Raw genomic sequence first — 15,460 nt, 5'->3', positions numbered from 1 at the left:
CCGCCGATACTCCAAGCCACTCCCCTTGTACCAATCGAAAACATCCGCCTGCACGCCCTCCCCCACTCCCGAACCGGCCCCAGATGCTGATTGGGCTGTGTGGCGCTGAGCTGGTTCACCCGGGCAGTGTGGGGGCCAGCCAGGGGGTGCTGGGCTGGGTGGCGTACCTGGGTGCCGCCAACGCCGGTGAGGGGGGGCGGAGGGGGGCGGAGGGGGGTTGGAGGGGGGTGGAGGGGGGCGGAGGGGGGCGGAGGGGGGCGGAGGGGGGTTGGAGGGGGGTGGAGGGGGGCGGAGGGGGGGCGGAGAGGGGGCGGAGGGGGGGCGGAGGAGGAATGTAGCTCAGCTCGAGGGGGAAGCTGCTTGGCTGGGGTTGCACTGCATGTTGTATGCGCACTTGCAACAGGCTCCTAGTTGACGACATGCAGTATCTATCGTGACATGGTAATGTATGCACATGTCAGGCACACGTCGTCGCTGCAGCTAACCCCCTGGGTGAAGGGAGGATGATGTATGGCTCCTTGGTGCCATGATGCCGCGCGGACCACCTCTTCATCTTAATCTGCCGCCGTCCCCATTCACGTCGTGTTGAAAAAGCCGGCGGGTGATGTCGGCCTGCGCGCCTTTCCGGTTCTATCTTTCGCCTCGCGCTTTGCTCTGTGTTTCACCCATCCCCTACTCCCCCTGCTCCCCGGTGGTTTTCCCCCCTCCTGCGCCTCTGTTTCAGGAGTTCCCCTGTCTTGGATCATCACCCGCTTTGGCTGGTCCGGCTACTTCACCGCCCTGACGGCCGCATGCGGGGTGGCTCTGCTGCTGCTGTTGCCGCTCATGCGGCTGCCCAGCTACACGCAACGACAGGCGCAGCAACAAGAGCAGGTTCAGCAGCAGATGGCAGCGGCTGCAAGAGTAGCGGCGGGTGCGGATACGGATACGGGTAAGGGTGGAACGGGTGCGGGTGCGGGTGGGGCGGGACTGGAGCCGAAGCTGGCGTGAGCGGCTTTATTGGGGTGGTGAGGGGCAAGGGTGAAGGGGCGTGATGAAAACGGCGCAGGGGGGAAGAAGCGAGGAAGGCTGGAGAGTAGCAGCATTAGGAGGAGGAGAGGGAAGCGGTGGGATGGTGGTGGAGTTGGTGTGTGTGTTGGAGATGGATCTGGTGGCCGTGAAAGGTGGCAATTGTAGGGTTATTGGAGGAGTTGGTAGTTTTGTAGGATAGTTGGAGGCTTGGGCTTGGGTTCGTGATTGATTTTGTGCGAGTGGCGGCCCCGTTGAATGCTTAGATGTGGTGGTACTGGCCGGATGCGCGAGGATGGCGATGTTTGGAAAGGGTGTGGGGGGGGAAAGGAGGGCCGTGGGTCAGCTGGCTGCAGGCGTCCCGAAAGGTTGGGAAAGACAAAACGTAGTTGCGTTGAAGGCAGCAGTGGTGATGATAACCAGAGTACGCGAGCCTTAGGCGCTTAGCATGTAATGTGGAGTTGTCATGGCCCGACGACATCCCTTCATTTCTTTAATGTCGTTGTAGCTGGAAGAGTTGTTGCAGTTAAGATAAGAAAATATTTTGTTCACTGATTGCTTCACTGTGATATTCACTGGTGTGTATGGTATCTTTTCCCTTGTCTTGTTAATGATGTGATGATGCTTTCCTCGAGTACGGCACATTTGACGTCGTACAGCCTCACATCGCGCGAGTGTGCAGCGATAGAACTAGACCGGCGTGCATAATTGCTGTTGTGTTGTGTGCGTGCACCATTTGCAAACACAAACATGCAAACAAACAAACAAACACGGACAAACAAACATGGACTCCCACATCTAGCAACACGGCAGCATCCACCATCGGCGGCCTCCGTACATCGCTTAGCGCTGTACAGTTTCCGTTGTTCGACATCTTGATGTTGATTGGTTGATGTCCTGTGCCTAGCGCGCTTAATTAGACGTCATCAGTATCCAAGTCGCCGTCTGAGGTACGGCATGGTGGATGAATGGCAAGTATACATGTATACATTTACTCCGCGATCAGTCGCTGTCCCCAGAGCCCCACCCCCAGTCCGGTCCGGTCCGGTCATGTCAAGATGACCTGTTGATAGGGAACGTCACCTTAGCGTACGCATGTATGTATGTACGTATGTATGTTCGTCGGACTGTCCGTGTATGTTCCTGCGACACGGCACGTTGTATGTACCCACCTGTTTGTCGCCCCCTGTCTGTCGCTACTCCTTTCGGTCTCTGTGCGGAGAATACACTTGGCCCCTTGTCCCCTTTTCAAATAGTTGACTGGAATATCCTCGAAGTTAAAGCGAACAGGTACAGATAGATGTTGGTCTCTGTAAGCGGATTTCCCCCCCCCCCCAGGGGTTGGTTCCAAAATGGTTCACATGGTTCCAAAAATACGCCAAAAAACATGGCTCAACAACAGCCCAGCAGCAAATGCACAGGCGGAGGATCTGTCACGATGAACACCTCCGTCTTCCGCAAGTCGAGAAACTCTTTCCCATGGAAAACATCCCGAGCGGTATTTCTGAGCAACCACTGGCGTGTGCCGCCCTGGCTTAAATAGGAAACACATCTCCACAATTGCCAGGATAGGACACCCCCGCGCCAGCGTCTTTCCTCGGAGTGGCCTTCCATAGATAAGAGAGGTAGAGAGGAGGTAGGGGGGGACATAAAAAACCGATTCCATCCCATCCCGGAGGCCGGTGCCACGGTGCCGCGGACGTGAAGGCAACAAAAGTGGAACCAAAAAAAACACTTCAAAGCTGCCTTCAAATACACAAAATTACGCCCAGAACGGACTTACCAGCACCCTATCCCTCCATGCACCTCCATCATCCAAATCTCCACAACCTTGCACACCACAAGTTATGGACCAGCTCCCCCAGCACAACCGAAGGCTAAGCAAGCGCCCCCACCACAACCACCAATTCACCACCTCAACCTCCACCGCTGCCATCCTCTCCCCACCCCTATTCGCATCCACCACGGCTTCTTTCCTCCTTCGCCTCCTCCTCTCCTCCTTCCCGTCCAGCTGCTGTTCCCGGTCCTGGCACTGGTGCTCCTCCTCCTCCTCCTCCTCACCGCCAGCTGGAGCGGCTCATGGCAGGTGCAGCCTTGGGCGCGGCCCTGGCCGCGGCGAAGCTGCTGCCCTTCACCTTCTCAAGAATCAAATCGTCGCACTTGAAGTTGGCCTCCTTACGGAAGGTGCCCCGACCAAAGTCCTTCGTGTACGAGTCCTTGAGGCCGTCCAACAGACCAAACTCCGGCGTCCAGTCCAGCTCTGCCATAGCCTGTTTAGGAGGATAGAGGTAAGCGGCGCAGGTGGTTATGTGACAGTGGTAGGCAGGCGGTGTTGGGTTGTACTGGTGGAGGGCTGAGGTTGCTGTGCTCCTCCTCCTCATCATCCAAACACGCACCCAGGCCCCAGCCCACGTACTTCCCCTCACCACAGCCCTTGCACACTCCACCTACAGCTCACAGCATTCACACAGGACCCAACCTCCGTTCCGATCCCACCTCCTTCCCACCCGTCAACTCCTTCACACCAGAAACCCTACCAACCCTTCGCCTCCTCCCTTTCTCTTATTCCCCCAACACAGGCACCGTGGCTGTTACCTTGTCGACGGATGCGAAAAAGTGTTGGTCACGCATAGGGAAGGGCTTGTCCTTGCCAAAGTCGAATTCCTTAGCGTTGTAGTGGATGAGCTCCGGCTCCGGCAGGCCCATGGCCTTGGCGCAGGCCTTGGCGATGCCATCGAAAGTCACGAACCGCTCGCCTGGTCGGGGGCACGGCAAGATGACGGGAGGGGAAATGTATGCAATGGCTAAGGTTATCCGGCCCATATGCCATCTGACCCATAGCGACGTGTTGCCGTACACTCATGACTCAGTCCCACCAATTCGTCGCACTGACCGACCCATGGGTCATGAACATCTACAGACACCTCCTTACCCGAAATGTTGTAGATCTGGCGCGCAGCCTTCTTGTTACCGAGCACCTTGACGAAGGCGGTGGCCAAATCCTTGACGTGGCCCAGCTGTGCGTCCAGAGGTACGAATTAAAAAAGCACGGCAAGGTACGGAAAGATTAAGAACCCAGTGTACGGCGAACATATGGCAGCTTGCGTGTGTGCGTGCGGAGTTTGTATGTCCCATGAAGACGCGACCTGCCCGGCACCTTATGGGCAGCTGCAGCTACACACATCATGCAACGATTCACACGCCGACACACGCAACAAGACAACCCCCTCTCTTACCCCCCTGCCTCTCCGCAATCACCACCGCCACCTGCTGCTCCCTTCCTGCCCCCCATGCTTCGCTCTGTCCCCTCCTCTTTCACATCTGGACGGACGTGTCGGCAGCTGGCGCGCATCACTCGCTTTCATCATCACTACCATTTTTATCATCATCACTACCACCACCATCATCATCATCATCATCCTGATTCCCAGCACCCCCCACTACCCCAGCCCCCACTCCCCACTAGCATTACCCCCCACTGCCCCGGGCCCACCTGGGTGACCTGCTGTCCGCTACCCGGCACAGGAATGGGCCTGCCCGCCTTCAGGCGGTGGAAGAACCACTCCTCGACGGGGTTGTAGTTGAGGGGGCCGTAGATGTAGACGGGGCGGATGGAGGTGAAGTTGACGCCGCTCTTGCGGAGCAACTCCTCCGTGTCCAACTTGCCCTGACAGGATGAGGGTGAGGATGAGGATGCGGATGAGGGAGGAGAAGAGCTGTGCAAACCGGCAACGGCGTTGGTTTAGGCAGAATGGGAGGTGTAGGCGGGATAGGCGGTGGCGTAGGGTGTGCCGGATGACCATGTTCTTGAGAGCAAGAAAAATATTTGTACTACATGGCTATAATATACGAGCCACTGCACAAATCAATGTACGGCTGGTCGTACATTAAGACTGTCGTTGTTGAAGGTGGAGACAGGCGCAGCAGAGGCGCTGTGGTGGTTCCTGGGGAGCTTGGAAAAGGCCACCCAACCACCCAAACAAGTGACCCTCTTACAAATCACAACTTCAAGTAGCTCAAGTTGCCATATCTGATTTCTTTTCATTTCTTTTCCCAACACAAACCCAGCGAGCCTAACACAGACAGACAGCCTCCTCTTTTTTGTAAACCTAATTTCCAAATCCACTTCATGAACACATGAACAAACGCCCCACCACCCCACCCCACCGCACCAGTCAGGCACTCACCTTGTGGCGGCTCTTGGGATCCACGGCGTCCTCTTCGCGATGCGGCATCTGGTCATTCTTGAGATACACACCAGCGGACGAGCAGTAAATGTACTGCTCCAGGGTGGACCGAGTACCGGCAAGTACGGGCTCGACCTCAACCGCTTCACGACCGTTGATGTCGTATACAACTGCCAACAGGGAAATCAAGGCAATCAAGAAGCTGCTTAAAAAGGCAACTGTAATGGCAGCTATGACCGGGTGGTGTGGGAGCTGACGGAGACAACACCCCGATGAGAGGGCTGTGGATCCTTCTGCAGGCCTTCTTGCCTGCGAGCCTGCAGAACTTCACAGCCATCACCTGAGGGTCACTGCTTGCTGTATACACACTACAGAAGGCTCTTTGCCTCGTGCCGCTAGTCACACAGGTTGCTGCTGCTGTTGGTGCTGCTTGTGCTGCTGTTGGTACTGCTGGTGCTGGTGCTGCTTTCTAGTCTCAGGTGTCTTACCCTGGAACCCCTCGCGAGCCAGTTTACGCTCGACCTCGGGGAAGTCCTGATGAGATGAGGAGGAGGGGGCGGGACGGGGCGGGGATGAAGGGGAGGCGAATGGGGGAGATGTGAAACGGATGATGGGCGGAGAGGGCAGGGGTAGGAGAAAACACGTGTGGATGTGGACGAAGGGAACCCTGGTGAAGCTGCCCCTCGCTCTCCCCTTGGCCACCACCATGCGGCCCCAGACCCACCATGCGGTCGCCCTGGATGTGCTTGATGGAGCGGGAGAAGGTCGCGAAGGAGGCGGGCGTGTCGTCCGGGATCTCGTACGCCACCTTCTTCTTGCCACGGGTAAACAGCGTCACTTCATGGCCCGCCTCGACGAGCTGACGAGCCAGGTACAGACCGATAAAGCGGGTGCCGCCTGTGCGTGTGTGTTTCGTGTGCGTATATGTGTGCAGTGGGAAGGGAGGGAGGGGGGAAGGGGAGGTTGCGAGTGCGGGCGATTCAGATCAAAAGGTTCACGTCGGGGTTTGTTTGGAAGGCTTTTGAGCATATTGCATGTCGGTATAAGCGCCCGCAGAGATGGCAGGTGGCGGAATGGACAGGGGCGAGGAGTGGGCAGAAGAGAGTAACTAAGCCCCAAACTTATTCCGTTTACAACAGGTGTTGCTATGTATGGGTTTCGAGGGAACGTTATAAAGGTGCAAAATTGTGCAAGCGGCCATCATGACCTTACCCATCATCAGAATCTTTTTCGGCTCAACGGAAGAGCTGCTGCTGCTGCTGTAGCTCGACGGGGAGCTCTCCAGCTGCTCACGCCAGTTGGCATAGCGAGCAGCGCGGATGACCTGCACACAATGATGAAGTAGTCGCTGAGTTGTAACTTCCAGAGTATGTACAATGCTTGATAGGATATAATGCATGTTCCATGTTACTAATGCAGTTTTGCTTCACTAGCTTTACAAGCTTTGCGCGGTGATCAAAGTTGTAAGTGGTCGCTGTGGTCGACCTAACGGCTACGGGGTGCATGTCTAGAAGCACTAGCCGATTGCGGCAACAACCTCGCTGTTAACACACCTGCACGCGCCGTGCTGCAGCCTTGGGGCGCACTGCCGCGCTGCGCGTATTATGACGAGCGGCGACCTGCATCTTATCCAAGTCGCGCGAAGTACCAGGCGCAGGTGATTCCTGCCGGCCTTTGGCTGAGCTACCTCCGGGCGATGAGGAACAAAAATATTTTAACGCCGAGGCATTTACAAATGTCTGGGCCTGCTTTATCCATGTTGCCGTGCAATCGGCGCACGTACAACTAGCAGGCAAACTCTGTAGTTTACAGTAATGTCATAAATTTGAAAGCCATTACATATTTACATGTGAAAATCCATTAAATTATAATTGAAAAGGTAGAGCATCAAACTGCTCCGACCTCTGTCAGCAATTGGGTGTGGAGGGGGCATGGATCCGGCCGCCCTGCGGTAAGCGCCTTCTGGGTCAGCCCGTAGAACCAACCATTGCGCCATGAGAACTGCAGCACGCCAGGCAGCCAATGGAAGGAACAGAAAGTCGTCAGCTTTGGCGCCATGCTCCGGATTTGTGTAAAGTTCATTTAACGCCCAATTTATGCACAAGGTTAACGTGCAAATTGCACACGGACTTCAGTCAAACAACTATGCCAGCGCAAGTCATGAGTCAAGCGCCGTAGCCACGACGGTCTTGGTGTTACTGGTCCCCTTGTTGGATATACTTGCAGCCTTTCTTTCCAGCGCCTTCCTTCAAACTCTGTCCCCTTTCAGATTCATCCTTGCCCTTGGTGCACCTCCCGCATGGCAGACACTTGTACCCATATGCGGCTCAGTCTTGTGTAACCGACGCGTCCCAACACAAGCCAACCAACCGTTCCATTGTCCCACGTCCTCACGTGTCTGCGTTCCGTACCCATCCCCAATCTGCCAGCACCCAACCCAAAACCTCAACCCACCTCCTTGACTGCAGTGGGGAAGTGAGCTACGGAGCGCGCGTAAGCGTTAAGCCGCTCCACCTCTCCCCCCGCCAGCTCCACACCCAGCTCCGCCGCCCCTGCCGTACATAGCTCCCGGATAAGCTCCGAAACCTCTCCCGTGTGCTGCGCCTCCACCTGTCCCACAGAGACCTTATGCTTGGCACCCACCAGCATGTAGGCGCTGATGGTGGGTGGCAGTACAGTGGACACACAAGTGGGGTTGAGTTGGGATTGTGTTCCAGAAGCCTACTTACTAGGCTTGCACACTTATGAGCATGGCGCACATTTGCAAGTAGTTTCCATCCCGTGCTGACGCCCGAGCGGGCACACGAGGGCCTCCGTAGCGCAAAGTTTCCGGGAACCCTGACCCCATCAGTAGCCGACAGTAAAACGATAAGAAGTATAAGAAGGTAAGATAGTTATAAGTTAGTTGGGAGTTGGCCGGAGTTTCGGAACACGAGGAGTGGCGGAAACAGGGGGGGGTGAAGTCGTTCGGGTTATAGAGAGGAATACGGCTCCGGAGGGTTTACGCCATGCCGCGACAGAGAGACCGCGGACAACGCCGTGATGGAAAAAAGCTGTAGGGTCCATCAGGAAGCCAGTCTGCAGCAGCAGGCCGTACCGCTATTCCGTACGCACGCGTGTGTGCGTAAAAATTTACAAAGAACGACAGGTCATAATCTTTTGCCTTGAAAAATATTGGAAAAAAGTTATACAAACGTGACACAGACATATAAACGTTTTTTCACATAGCACAGCTACAAGCTGTACACCTCCTGGTGGGCACCGACCTGATCCAAACCAGCTTCTCCAACATGGCCCGAGTGAAGTCCTTCTTACCGAGCACCTGTACGTGTGCCGTACAGAAGGTTGTTAGCGTGTCAAAAGTACGACAGCATATACATATGTCGTTTCAATACATATATTGAGGGATCAGTTTCATTTGTACTACACAAGCATACCATAACAAACTCAACGGCTGCAACTGCTAAAACGGCCGCACTAACCTTGCAACTGAGTCCTCCGGAGTGAAGCCGGTCTGCAACCGCCTGCGCATGTCTGCCGTACGCTGTACGACATCGCCGCCACGCCGCGGCCACCAGTGCAATCCAGCCATAGGGGTACACGCCAGATTAAAAAGAGGATATACAAGCAAAACCACTTAAATAACTTAAAAGAAAACCAGCCGGGTGTCTATACCCAAAGGGACACGCACCGTACGGCGGCAGGACCACACGCATAGGCAGTCGTCCACTTCAAGATGTTTTGCCTTTTAATAACCCTCTCCACCGTCCATCATCACCGTCACCATCACGACACTCATCGCTGTCACTGTACACCTCTTAGCGACCCACGGGTCACTGTCCTGCCGACCCGGCGAACCCCGCTGTCGCCCCTACCCGCTGTCAGCCCCTCCGGGTTCACGTCCGTCTTGCCGTCCGTCGGCCTGTCGCCCTTCTTCGCCACCGCGAAGTACACCAGCACCTGTTGGCGCGCGGGGCCGGTCACTACCCGCGTTAGCGCTGGTGGGGACCACGGACGAGGAAACCAGAAACGGACTGCTAGCCGTTGGGACAGGACGGAACAGGACGGAACAGGACGGGACGGGACGGTGATGAAGCTGCGGTCCTATGAAACAGGGAAATTTTAAGGGCCCTACAAAGCCCCTGACGGGCGGGCAAAGGGCAACGGTTTCAGGATGGCGGTGATAGCCAGCTGCCTGTTTAGATAGCTAGATCTTTGATAAGTTTTGAACGCCAACCGCTCGTCCACCGCTTACCGATTACCCTTCCTTCCTCTGGTCACTGACCCACCCACCCACCCACCCACCCAACGACACCGGCGCACCTGCGTGTTCTCGCCCAGTCCGCGCTCGTCCAACCAAGGCTGTAGCATTCCGTTCTGGATGAACACCAGGTCTGTAGCAGCAGCCGGTTTGCAGGAGAGCGGCGAGGGAGGCGCACAGCGAAGGCGCACAGGATCATGGATGATCATCATCATTACCATCATCCACCATCACCACCGCACCTGCCACCCCCCCCACCCCCGCCCCCTGCTCCCACCAGCGCTTTCCTCTCTTGGCCGCACCTGGTCGCCTCTCCGGGGCCGTCAGATCCACCACTGCCTGGGGACCGATCAACACCGCCGAGGTAGTGCGAGCCAGGTCCGAACAAGACGCGTTTTGTAAGGGGATCAGGTCAGCGTGAACCACGTAGTAAGGTACCTATTTACAAGTACATGCGGCACCGTACTCCGCCGTACAGAAGCGGGGAGCTGCATTCACCCAAGAAGGCAGCCCTCCAAATCCCCCTTCCAGTACGACCTATGTACGGTGCATTGCGCTGCCGCCGTGCCTATCACGGTGCCCCCATGGTGCCCTGAGCTACCACCTCCAGCACAGTGCCAGAAGCCACACGCGGGGGAGTCACACGCGGGGTCCGACGGCTCACCTGCAGGTCATCGTTGCGGGTGCACACCACGATGGGTCCAGGGGGGCCTTCCACACGCTGGCCCCGGGTCACCACCACCTGCGGAACAGAGGGAGGGGTTGTGCCTTCACGGCCTGAAACAGGTGGCGCTCTTGTGCCTATGCACCGGGACCCGGGGCCTGCAGGCGCTTCGCTGTTCAACCTGCCCGGCTCGGCCCCCCACGGTGCCAACAGCCCCAGCGCTTACATCGCCGCCCGGTCCCATGTCCGCAATCGCTTGACCCACGCGACCGCCTCCAACGATGGTGAACACCTGGGACGTGGTGAGGCCGGAGAGGCAGGGCAGCGGCATCAGGGCGGCACGGCAGCGGTGTTGGGAACATGGTGGTCTGGTGGTAGACAGTTATGCGAAAACGTGGGGCATAACGGCTTGGCAGAATGATTTGATGTGTTGAAACGCAAGGTCCGGAATAGGGCTAAGGTTGTATTTGATGGAGGCTTCATGCAGTTGCTGTGAGCATCATTCGGCGACGAAGGCGCACCTGCTGCGCAACGGGAGCTGAAGCGTTGCAGATCATTTTAGCACTGCGCAGATGCTTCCCCGGTGCGCACGACTTGAACGCGAATGTCGACGCGGTCACACGCGACGCAAGCATTTCAGCGCAAAAGAAAAACTTTAAAGATTGTAGCCAAATGCTATGTTAAAGTATTTGTCAATAACAGACAAGTACAAATTTTTATTGTCATGAAAAATCGCTTGCAAAGTCATAGCAAACCACCGCCGATCAGTGGTTGTGACGAGCACAGCAGAATGTTGGATTCTTGGATAATTCGAGAAGACATAAGCTCCCCTAAAGCGATTATTTGATAACAGATATGAAGCATGCTCTGCAGGGTACGCATTACGCTAAAGGAAATGCCGATGGAATGTGCGACTGACCAACTTCGTACCCGTCACCTGGAGACTTCCTGGCTCAGTCTTAGCACCACTTGCTGCTACCTTCAATAAGCTCCCGGCCGTACCTGTATCTATATAATATTGTAATGCGTTGGGCGCTAAGTCACATGCCCGGCCCCTGGGCCCCGAAGACCTTACTTGGCACATTGAAGGCTCTGCTGGTGGCATTAAACATGGCTTGACGTTGGACATATGCGAGTGAAACATCCACAAACTTAGCGGACCGGTCCCGGGCAGGCCCAACACCCGTCGGCCGAGACGAGAATCGGGGTGAAGAGCGCTGGCTGTTGCACAATGTTGTGCGAGATGCGTTCCTAGGAGCGCTGCACTCGACTCGATCGGGGTCCACTGTAACAATCGCAAACAGTTGCACATGGACTAACATATACACCTTTTTTTTAACCGCAAAAATCATGGTGGGTCCAGGGCCCGGACTCCAAACTGAGACGTTCTCGGCATATTGCCTTTTGCCTCCCCATCATCTCCCGATTTCCTGTGGATTTTAGCAGTACGCGCGTTGTTGGATAGCCCTGGGGGAGCGGCGACTGCTCCGCCACCGGAGCAGGCAGAAAGACGGAAGCTGGTACGGAACTCAGGGTTGGAGGATCGAACAAATAGTCATTTCCATTTGGAGCCTTCTACACGAGCCGGTTGGGTTGCACCGCAACAACTACAACTCCTTCGCGCCTTGTTCTCCTCATCCCTTCCCATAATCCTTCTAATTACCGTTCCCGCCTCCCTTTCCGCCTCTGCCTTGGGCTAGGGCCGCCCAGGTTCAAGAGGTGTTTGTTTGCTTGCTCCCTGTGCCCATGGAAGGATGATACAGGATTGATGCTAGGGGCGGTTAGTACTTCACGACGGCACGGAGGCTCGGGGCCCTTGCTCCACAGCATGCAAAGCATAGCCGCACAGTATGGAGCATGTGGATTTTGCGGCGTGGTCCGCAATACAGAAGAGTAACTTTATTAACCTACTTGGATTGCAACCTGTAATTTTTTCAACGATAGGAGCGCGCCTAAGTGTCAAACGAAATGCAACCGTGTAGTCATCGCTTGTAATGGCGTCTCCAAACTTTTTATAAGTAATTGTTGAAAGGAACACGTCCTTATACTTAAACAAATTACCCATGTAATATGCCTTTCGTGGTTCACCACCAAGTCGACTGTCTGACTTCGTCACGGCGCCGACAGTTTTCAGCTGTCTGCGAAGGCTTATTATGTTTGCACCGGGCGCCCTTGCGGTCAAGCAACAACCTTTACTGATCTCTTCTCCCGGTCGAGACCCAGCGCGAGGTCCTCACGTAGCCCACCGCTCTCGCCGCAAGCCGGGGAACGCCGTTCAGCGCCATCACGTCCGCAGCCCCTTACCGATATGCAGCAGCTCACCCCCCCAACAATGGCGCACTCAGCCAACCCAACAACACCCACCCTCCTCCAGGTACCTCTCCGGTGCTGCGAACAGCACATCAAGGAATACAGCACTAGCGCACCCCCGTCAGACGTGACCCTGACATCCAACCTCCACGCCGTACTCCTCCCTCCATCCCCCGGCTGTTGCTCTGTTCCCTTCTCAGTTACAGTAGCTGGCTTCGCACCCGAATGTACTCCGCACTCCCGTTGTATCCCCTTGCTTACGCCCTTTCCAGTCCCTCCCTAAATTCCTGTTCCCATTCCCTGACCTTATCCTCCTTATTGATGTTGTGGTGGTGCTGTTTATTATGGTGGTGGTGTTATCCCCATATGATTATCGTGTGTCCTTGGAGGGCCAGCCTCCCCGGGGACGGCGGCGGCGCCACCACCGTACTGCTGTCTGCTGCCGGCTGGGCCCTGACTGCCATGCTGGCTTTCAATGCTGTAAGAGCCCTGGTGCTGATATGGGTCAGTGAACAGCGCCAAAAAGCCCGATTGAACCCACCATCGCGAGCAAAACCGCCAGCGTCGGTGATGGTACCGCCGCCTGCTGCTGCCGCCGTTGCCAGCGGCGGCGGGGCTGTTGGTAGCAGCACTGTAGCCGCAGGTCGCGTTGTCCCGACGTCTTCGGCAGTGGCAGCTCCCGGAACACTGGCACCGGCGCCAGGAACACCACCACCAGGTGGTGGGGAAGCAGCAGCGCATAAACTGAACGTGTCCATTTCGACCCCTGCGGCAGTAGCAGCACCATCAGCAGCGGAGTCGGGTTTGCCAGAGGCGCGGGAGGCGGCGAGGGAAACAGGACCTGTGCGACCTGAGGGGTGGGTCGCTGAGGGCGGTTCCAAGGGCCGCTCCGAAGACGGAAAGGCTCCGGCGCAGCTGCCGGGCTACCTGCTACAGTCCCGGGGCAGCCAGGTGAAGGGGGGGGGGGAATTGCAGGAGGAGGGGGATGAGGGGGAATGGGAGATCTTGGGGGTGTTTGGGAAGCAGGATAGGTAGAAAGATAGAGAGAGGGGGGCGGTGAGAGAAAAAGGGGGTCTGGGAAGGCGGTGTAGCAGAGGCGTGTTGATGTTCGTCCTCGCAGTCTCCTCCCTTGCGCTGATCTCCTCCTCCTCCTCCTCCTCCTCCTCCCCCTCCTCTTCTCCGCCACAGCACCACCACGTGCAGCCGAACGTCAGGAACGACAACAGCAACCTGGGCAGGGTGGTGATTTGCGCAATGTTGGAACCTGCTCCGGAACCTAACTCCGGGCCTGGACCTGGATCTGAATTCGGATCCGGTCCTTCCCTCGGAATTGGATCAAAACCCGGATCTGGGCCTGCTACAGCGTCGTCAGCTGGTGTGGCGACGTCCGGCATGCCCTGGGCAACCATCGAATGGCACAAACGTAGGTGGCTCAGGAGGAGGACTGGAGCATTTTATAGAAGACATGCCTTCACGACCGTCATTAAGCAAAGCTCAGACAGGATGCTTGGGGAACAGACAGGGAAGCACAGGCAGGGGGGAAAGCGCCCAACCCAGAGGCCATCCATTGGGGTTTGTGGGGGAGGGATGGCCTTAGGGTGGGAACGGCCTGGCCGGTCATGGCTGAGCGCAGAAGTCGCCTCACTGATGGTCGCGTCCTCGGCCCGCGGAGTAGGAGAACAGTAAGGAAGAAGGGCGCTTTACAGAGGTTATATATATACAGAGGCTCAACATGCCTTTTCCATCCTTGCCGGGAGCCTCCACGCGGAATTGAGGATTGCTGACTGCCTTTAGATGTGCTGCTCTGCAGATGTATCGGTTTGCCCTTTCCTAATCGACGTGATGGTCGGTGTACACTAGTGGTGGTGGTTTCTCGAACTGCTGATTTTCTTTGCAGTTCGTACGAATGATATATATATATATCCTGAGATCTTTCCGCAGTCTGCGTCGTACATTATATCATGGTCTCTCTTTGCGGCTGTATCCGTTGTGTGTGTTTGTTTGTTTGTTTGTTCTTTTCGCCGCGGTGATATGCTGTGCGGTGATATGCTGTGCGGTGATATGCTGTGCGGTGATATGCTGTGCGGTGTTTGTTTGTGGCAGGCTTCTGGGAGCCGCTTCTCTGCAAGTACGCGGACTCTAAGGAGGAAAGGGTCACAGGGTTGCTCGTATTGTACGGCAGGTCTGTACTGCATATCATGGAGGTACGGCAGGTTGGGGCATGGAAATTCTCAAATGCGTTTTAACGGCACGCACTCTCGACATGAGAGTCGTGCCTGCACACTCACAAGGGGCGAGAGGGGGTTGGAGGGAAAGGCTCCCAGCTCACAAAAACGCTTCCCAAGGCGTTTTTTATCCCCGGGCTCCACAGGCGCGCCCTTCCTGGACCACCACGTCGCGTGGGTGCGGGCTTGCCAGTGCCCCCACTGCCCTACTGCTAATGCTGCTACCAAAAGATAGCATTCCGTCGTCGCGCTGTATTGTTTTCCCCGGGTGACACCCACGCACCCATGAAGGATATAATTATGTTTTTTGCGTGTCCGACTTAACTAATTGCTCGTCCTTGCCGTACAACTGAAAGGGTGACAACAACCAGCTGTTTGCGTTGCTACGGGAGCTGCGCCCGGAGGACGTGGGGGTGCACTGCTTGACGGATATTCGGGTGAGGGACCGCTTAGGGGAGTTTTGACTCTTTGGTCCGCCTTGCTGCCAATGATTGAAATAAATCATCTAAGTACTTACAGTAAGAAGCTGCCAACTGCTAAGAAATTTTAGTCGTGTACTTCCTAGATGTCGACTTAACATTCGGAATTCACATTCTGCTCGGACTCCTGCTCCAGGTGCCCTGCTACATCTTGGACGTACGGGAGCGGCTCTTTGACTCCTGGATGGCCTCGTCAGCCGTCAACCCCGCTGCTGCTGCTGCTGCTGCGACACAGCGACCCACGGGTCTTCGCCGCCGCCTTACCCGCGCCGACTTCAAGGCGCCGGTCGCCGCCGCGATCGCTGCCGGCGGTGGCAGCAGCGCCG

At 56.3% G+C, this 15,460-nt stretch overlaps 4 protein-coding genes across 4 annotated transcripts in view; 2 read left to right on the top strand and 2 right to left on the bottom strand.

Annotated features, from left to right (window-relative positions):
- VOLCADRAFT_85912 (uncharacterized protein) overlaps positions 1–990 on the top strand; it is a gene marked incomplete at both ends in the record, with an annotated part of 5,575 nt that extends 4,585 nt beyond the window's left edge. Inside the window, 2 exons of the mRNA XM_002946003.1 lie at positions 84–186; positions 725–990. Of these exons, the coding sequence (XP_002946049.1) occupies positions 84–186; positions 725–990 (369 nt within the window). The remainder of the gene's footprint in view (positions 1–83; positions 187–724) is intronic.
- Positions 991–2,271: 1,281 nt separating this feature from the next.
- VOLCADRAFT_78664 (uncharacterized protein) lies at positions 2,272–6,882 on the bottom strand. Its single transcript, XM_002945641.1, has 9 exons — positions 6,749–6,882; positions 6,408–6,519; positions 5,920–6,092; positions 5,684–5,729; positions 5,196–5,365; positions 4,502–4,675; positions 3,941–4,025; positions 3,604–3,764; positions 2,272–3,278 (listed from the first exon to the last, which is right to left on the bottom strand). Exons 1-9 carry the CDS (start codon positions 6,818–6,820, stop codon positions 3,066–3,068), a joined length of 1,206 nt encoding a protein of 401 aa, XP_002945687.1. The 5' UTR covers positions 6,821–6,882; the 3' UTR covers positions 2,272–3,065.
- A 200-nt stretch (positions 6,883–7,082) lies between these two features.
- Positions 7,083–10,451, bottom strand: VOLCADRAFT_54899 (uncharacterized protein; the record flags this gene model as incomplete). Its single annotated transcript, XM_002945640.1, has 8 exons — positions 7,083–7,196; positions 7,650–7,851; positions 8,462–8,517; positions 8,678–8,739; positions 9,071–9,155; positions 9,519–9,589; positions 10,087–10,198; positions 10,347–10,451. The coding sequence occupies 8 exons, from the start codon at positions 10,449–10,451 to the stop codon at positions 7,083–7,085; spliced, it is 807 nt and encodes a 268-aa protein (XP_002945686.1).
- Positions 10,452–12,796: 2,345 nt separating this feature from the next.
- VOLCADRAFT_102660 (uncharacterized protein) overlaps positions 12,797–15,460 on the top strand; it is a gene marked incomplete at both ends in the record, with an annotated part of 7,478 nt that continues 4,814 nt past the window's right edge. The window contains 5 exons of the mRNA XM_002946002.1: positions 12,797–13,381; positions 13,619–13,853; positions 14,534–14,634; positions 15,012–15,092; positions 15,271–15,326. Of these exons, the coding sequence (XP_002946048.1) occupies positions 12,797–13,381; positions 13,619–13,853; positions 14,534–14,634; positions 15,012–15,092; positions 15,271–15,326 (1,058 nt within the window). The remainder of the gene's footprint in view (positions 13,382–13,618; positions 13,854–14,533; positions 14,635–15,011; positions 15,093–15,270; positions 15,327–15,460) is intronic.

The sequence above is a fragment of the Volvox carteri genome, assembly GCF_000143455.1.
Source record: "Volvox carteri f. nagariensis unplaced genomic scaffold VOLCAscaffold_1, whole genome shotgun sequence".
Lineage (NCBI taxonomy): Eukaryota > Viridiplantae > Chlorophyta > Chlorophyceae > Chlamydomonadales > Volvocaceae > Volvox > Volvox carteri.
This window is presented reverse-complemented; position numbering and strand designations above follow the sequence as displayed.

Excerpts from the sequence above, each read along its gene's own strand:
- VOLCADRAFT_78664 (XM_002945641.1), bottom strand. The coding sequence starts at position 6,820 with ATGCAGGTCGCCGCTCGTCATAATACGCGCAGCGCGGCAGTGCGCCCC. Across the intron at positions 4,026-4,501 it reads GCGGACAGCAGGTCACCCAG|CTGGGCCACGTCAAGGATTT; the intron begins GTGGGCCCGGGG and ends CTGGACGCACAG. Across the intron at positions 3,765-3,940 it reads CCAGATCTACAACATTTCGG|GCGAGCGGTTCGTGACTTTC; the intron begins GTAAGGAGGTGT and ends GCCCCCGACCAG.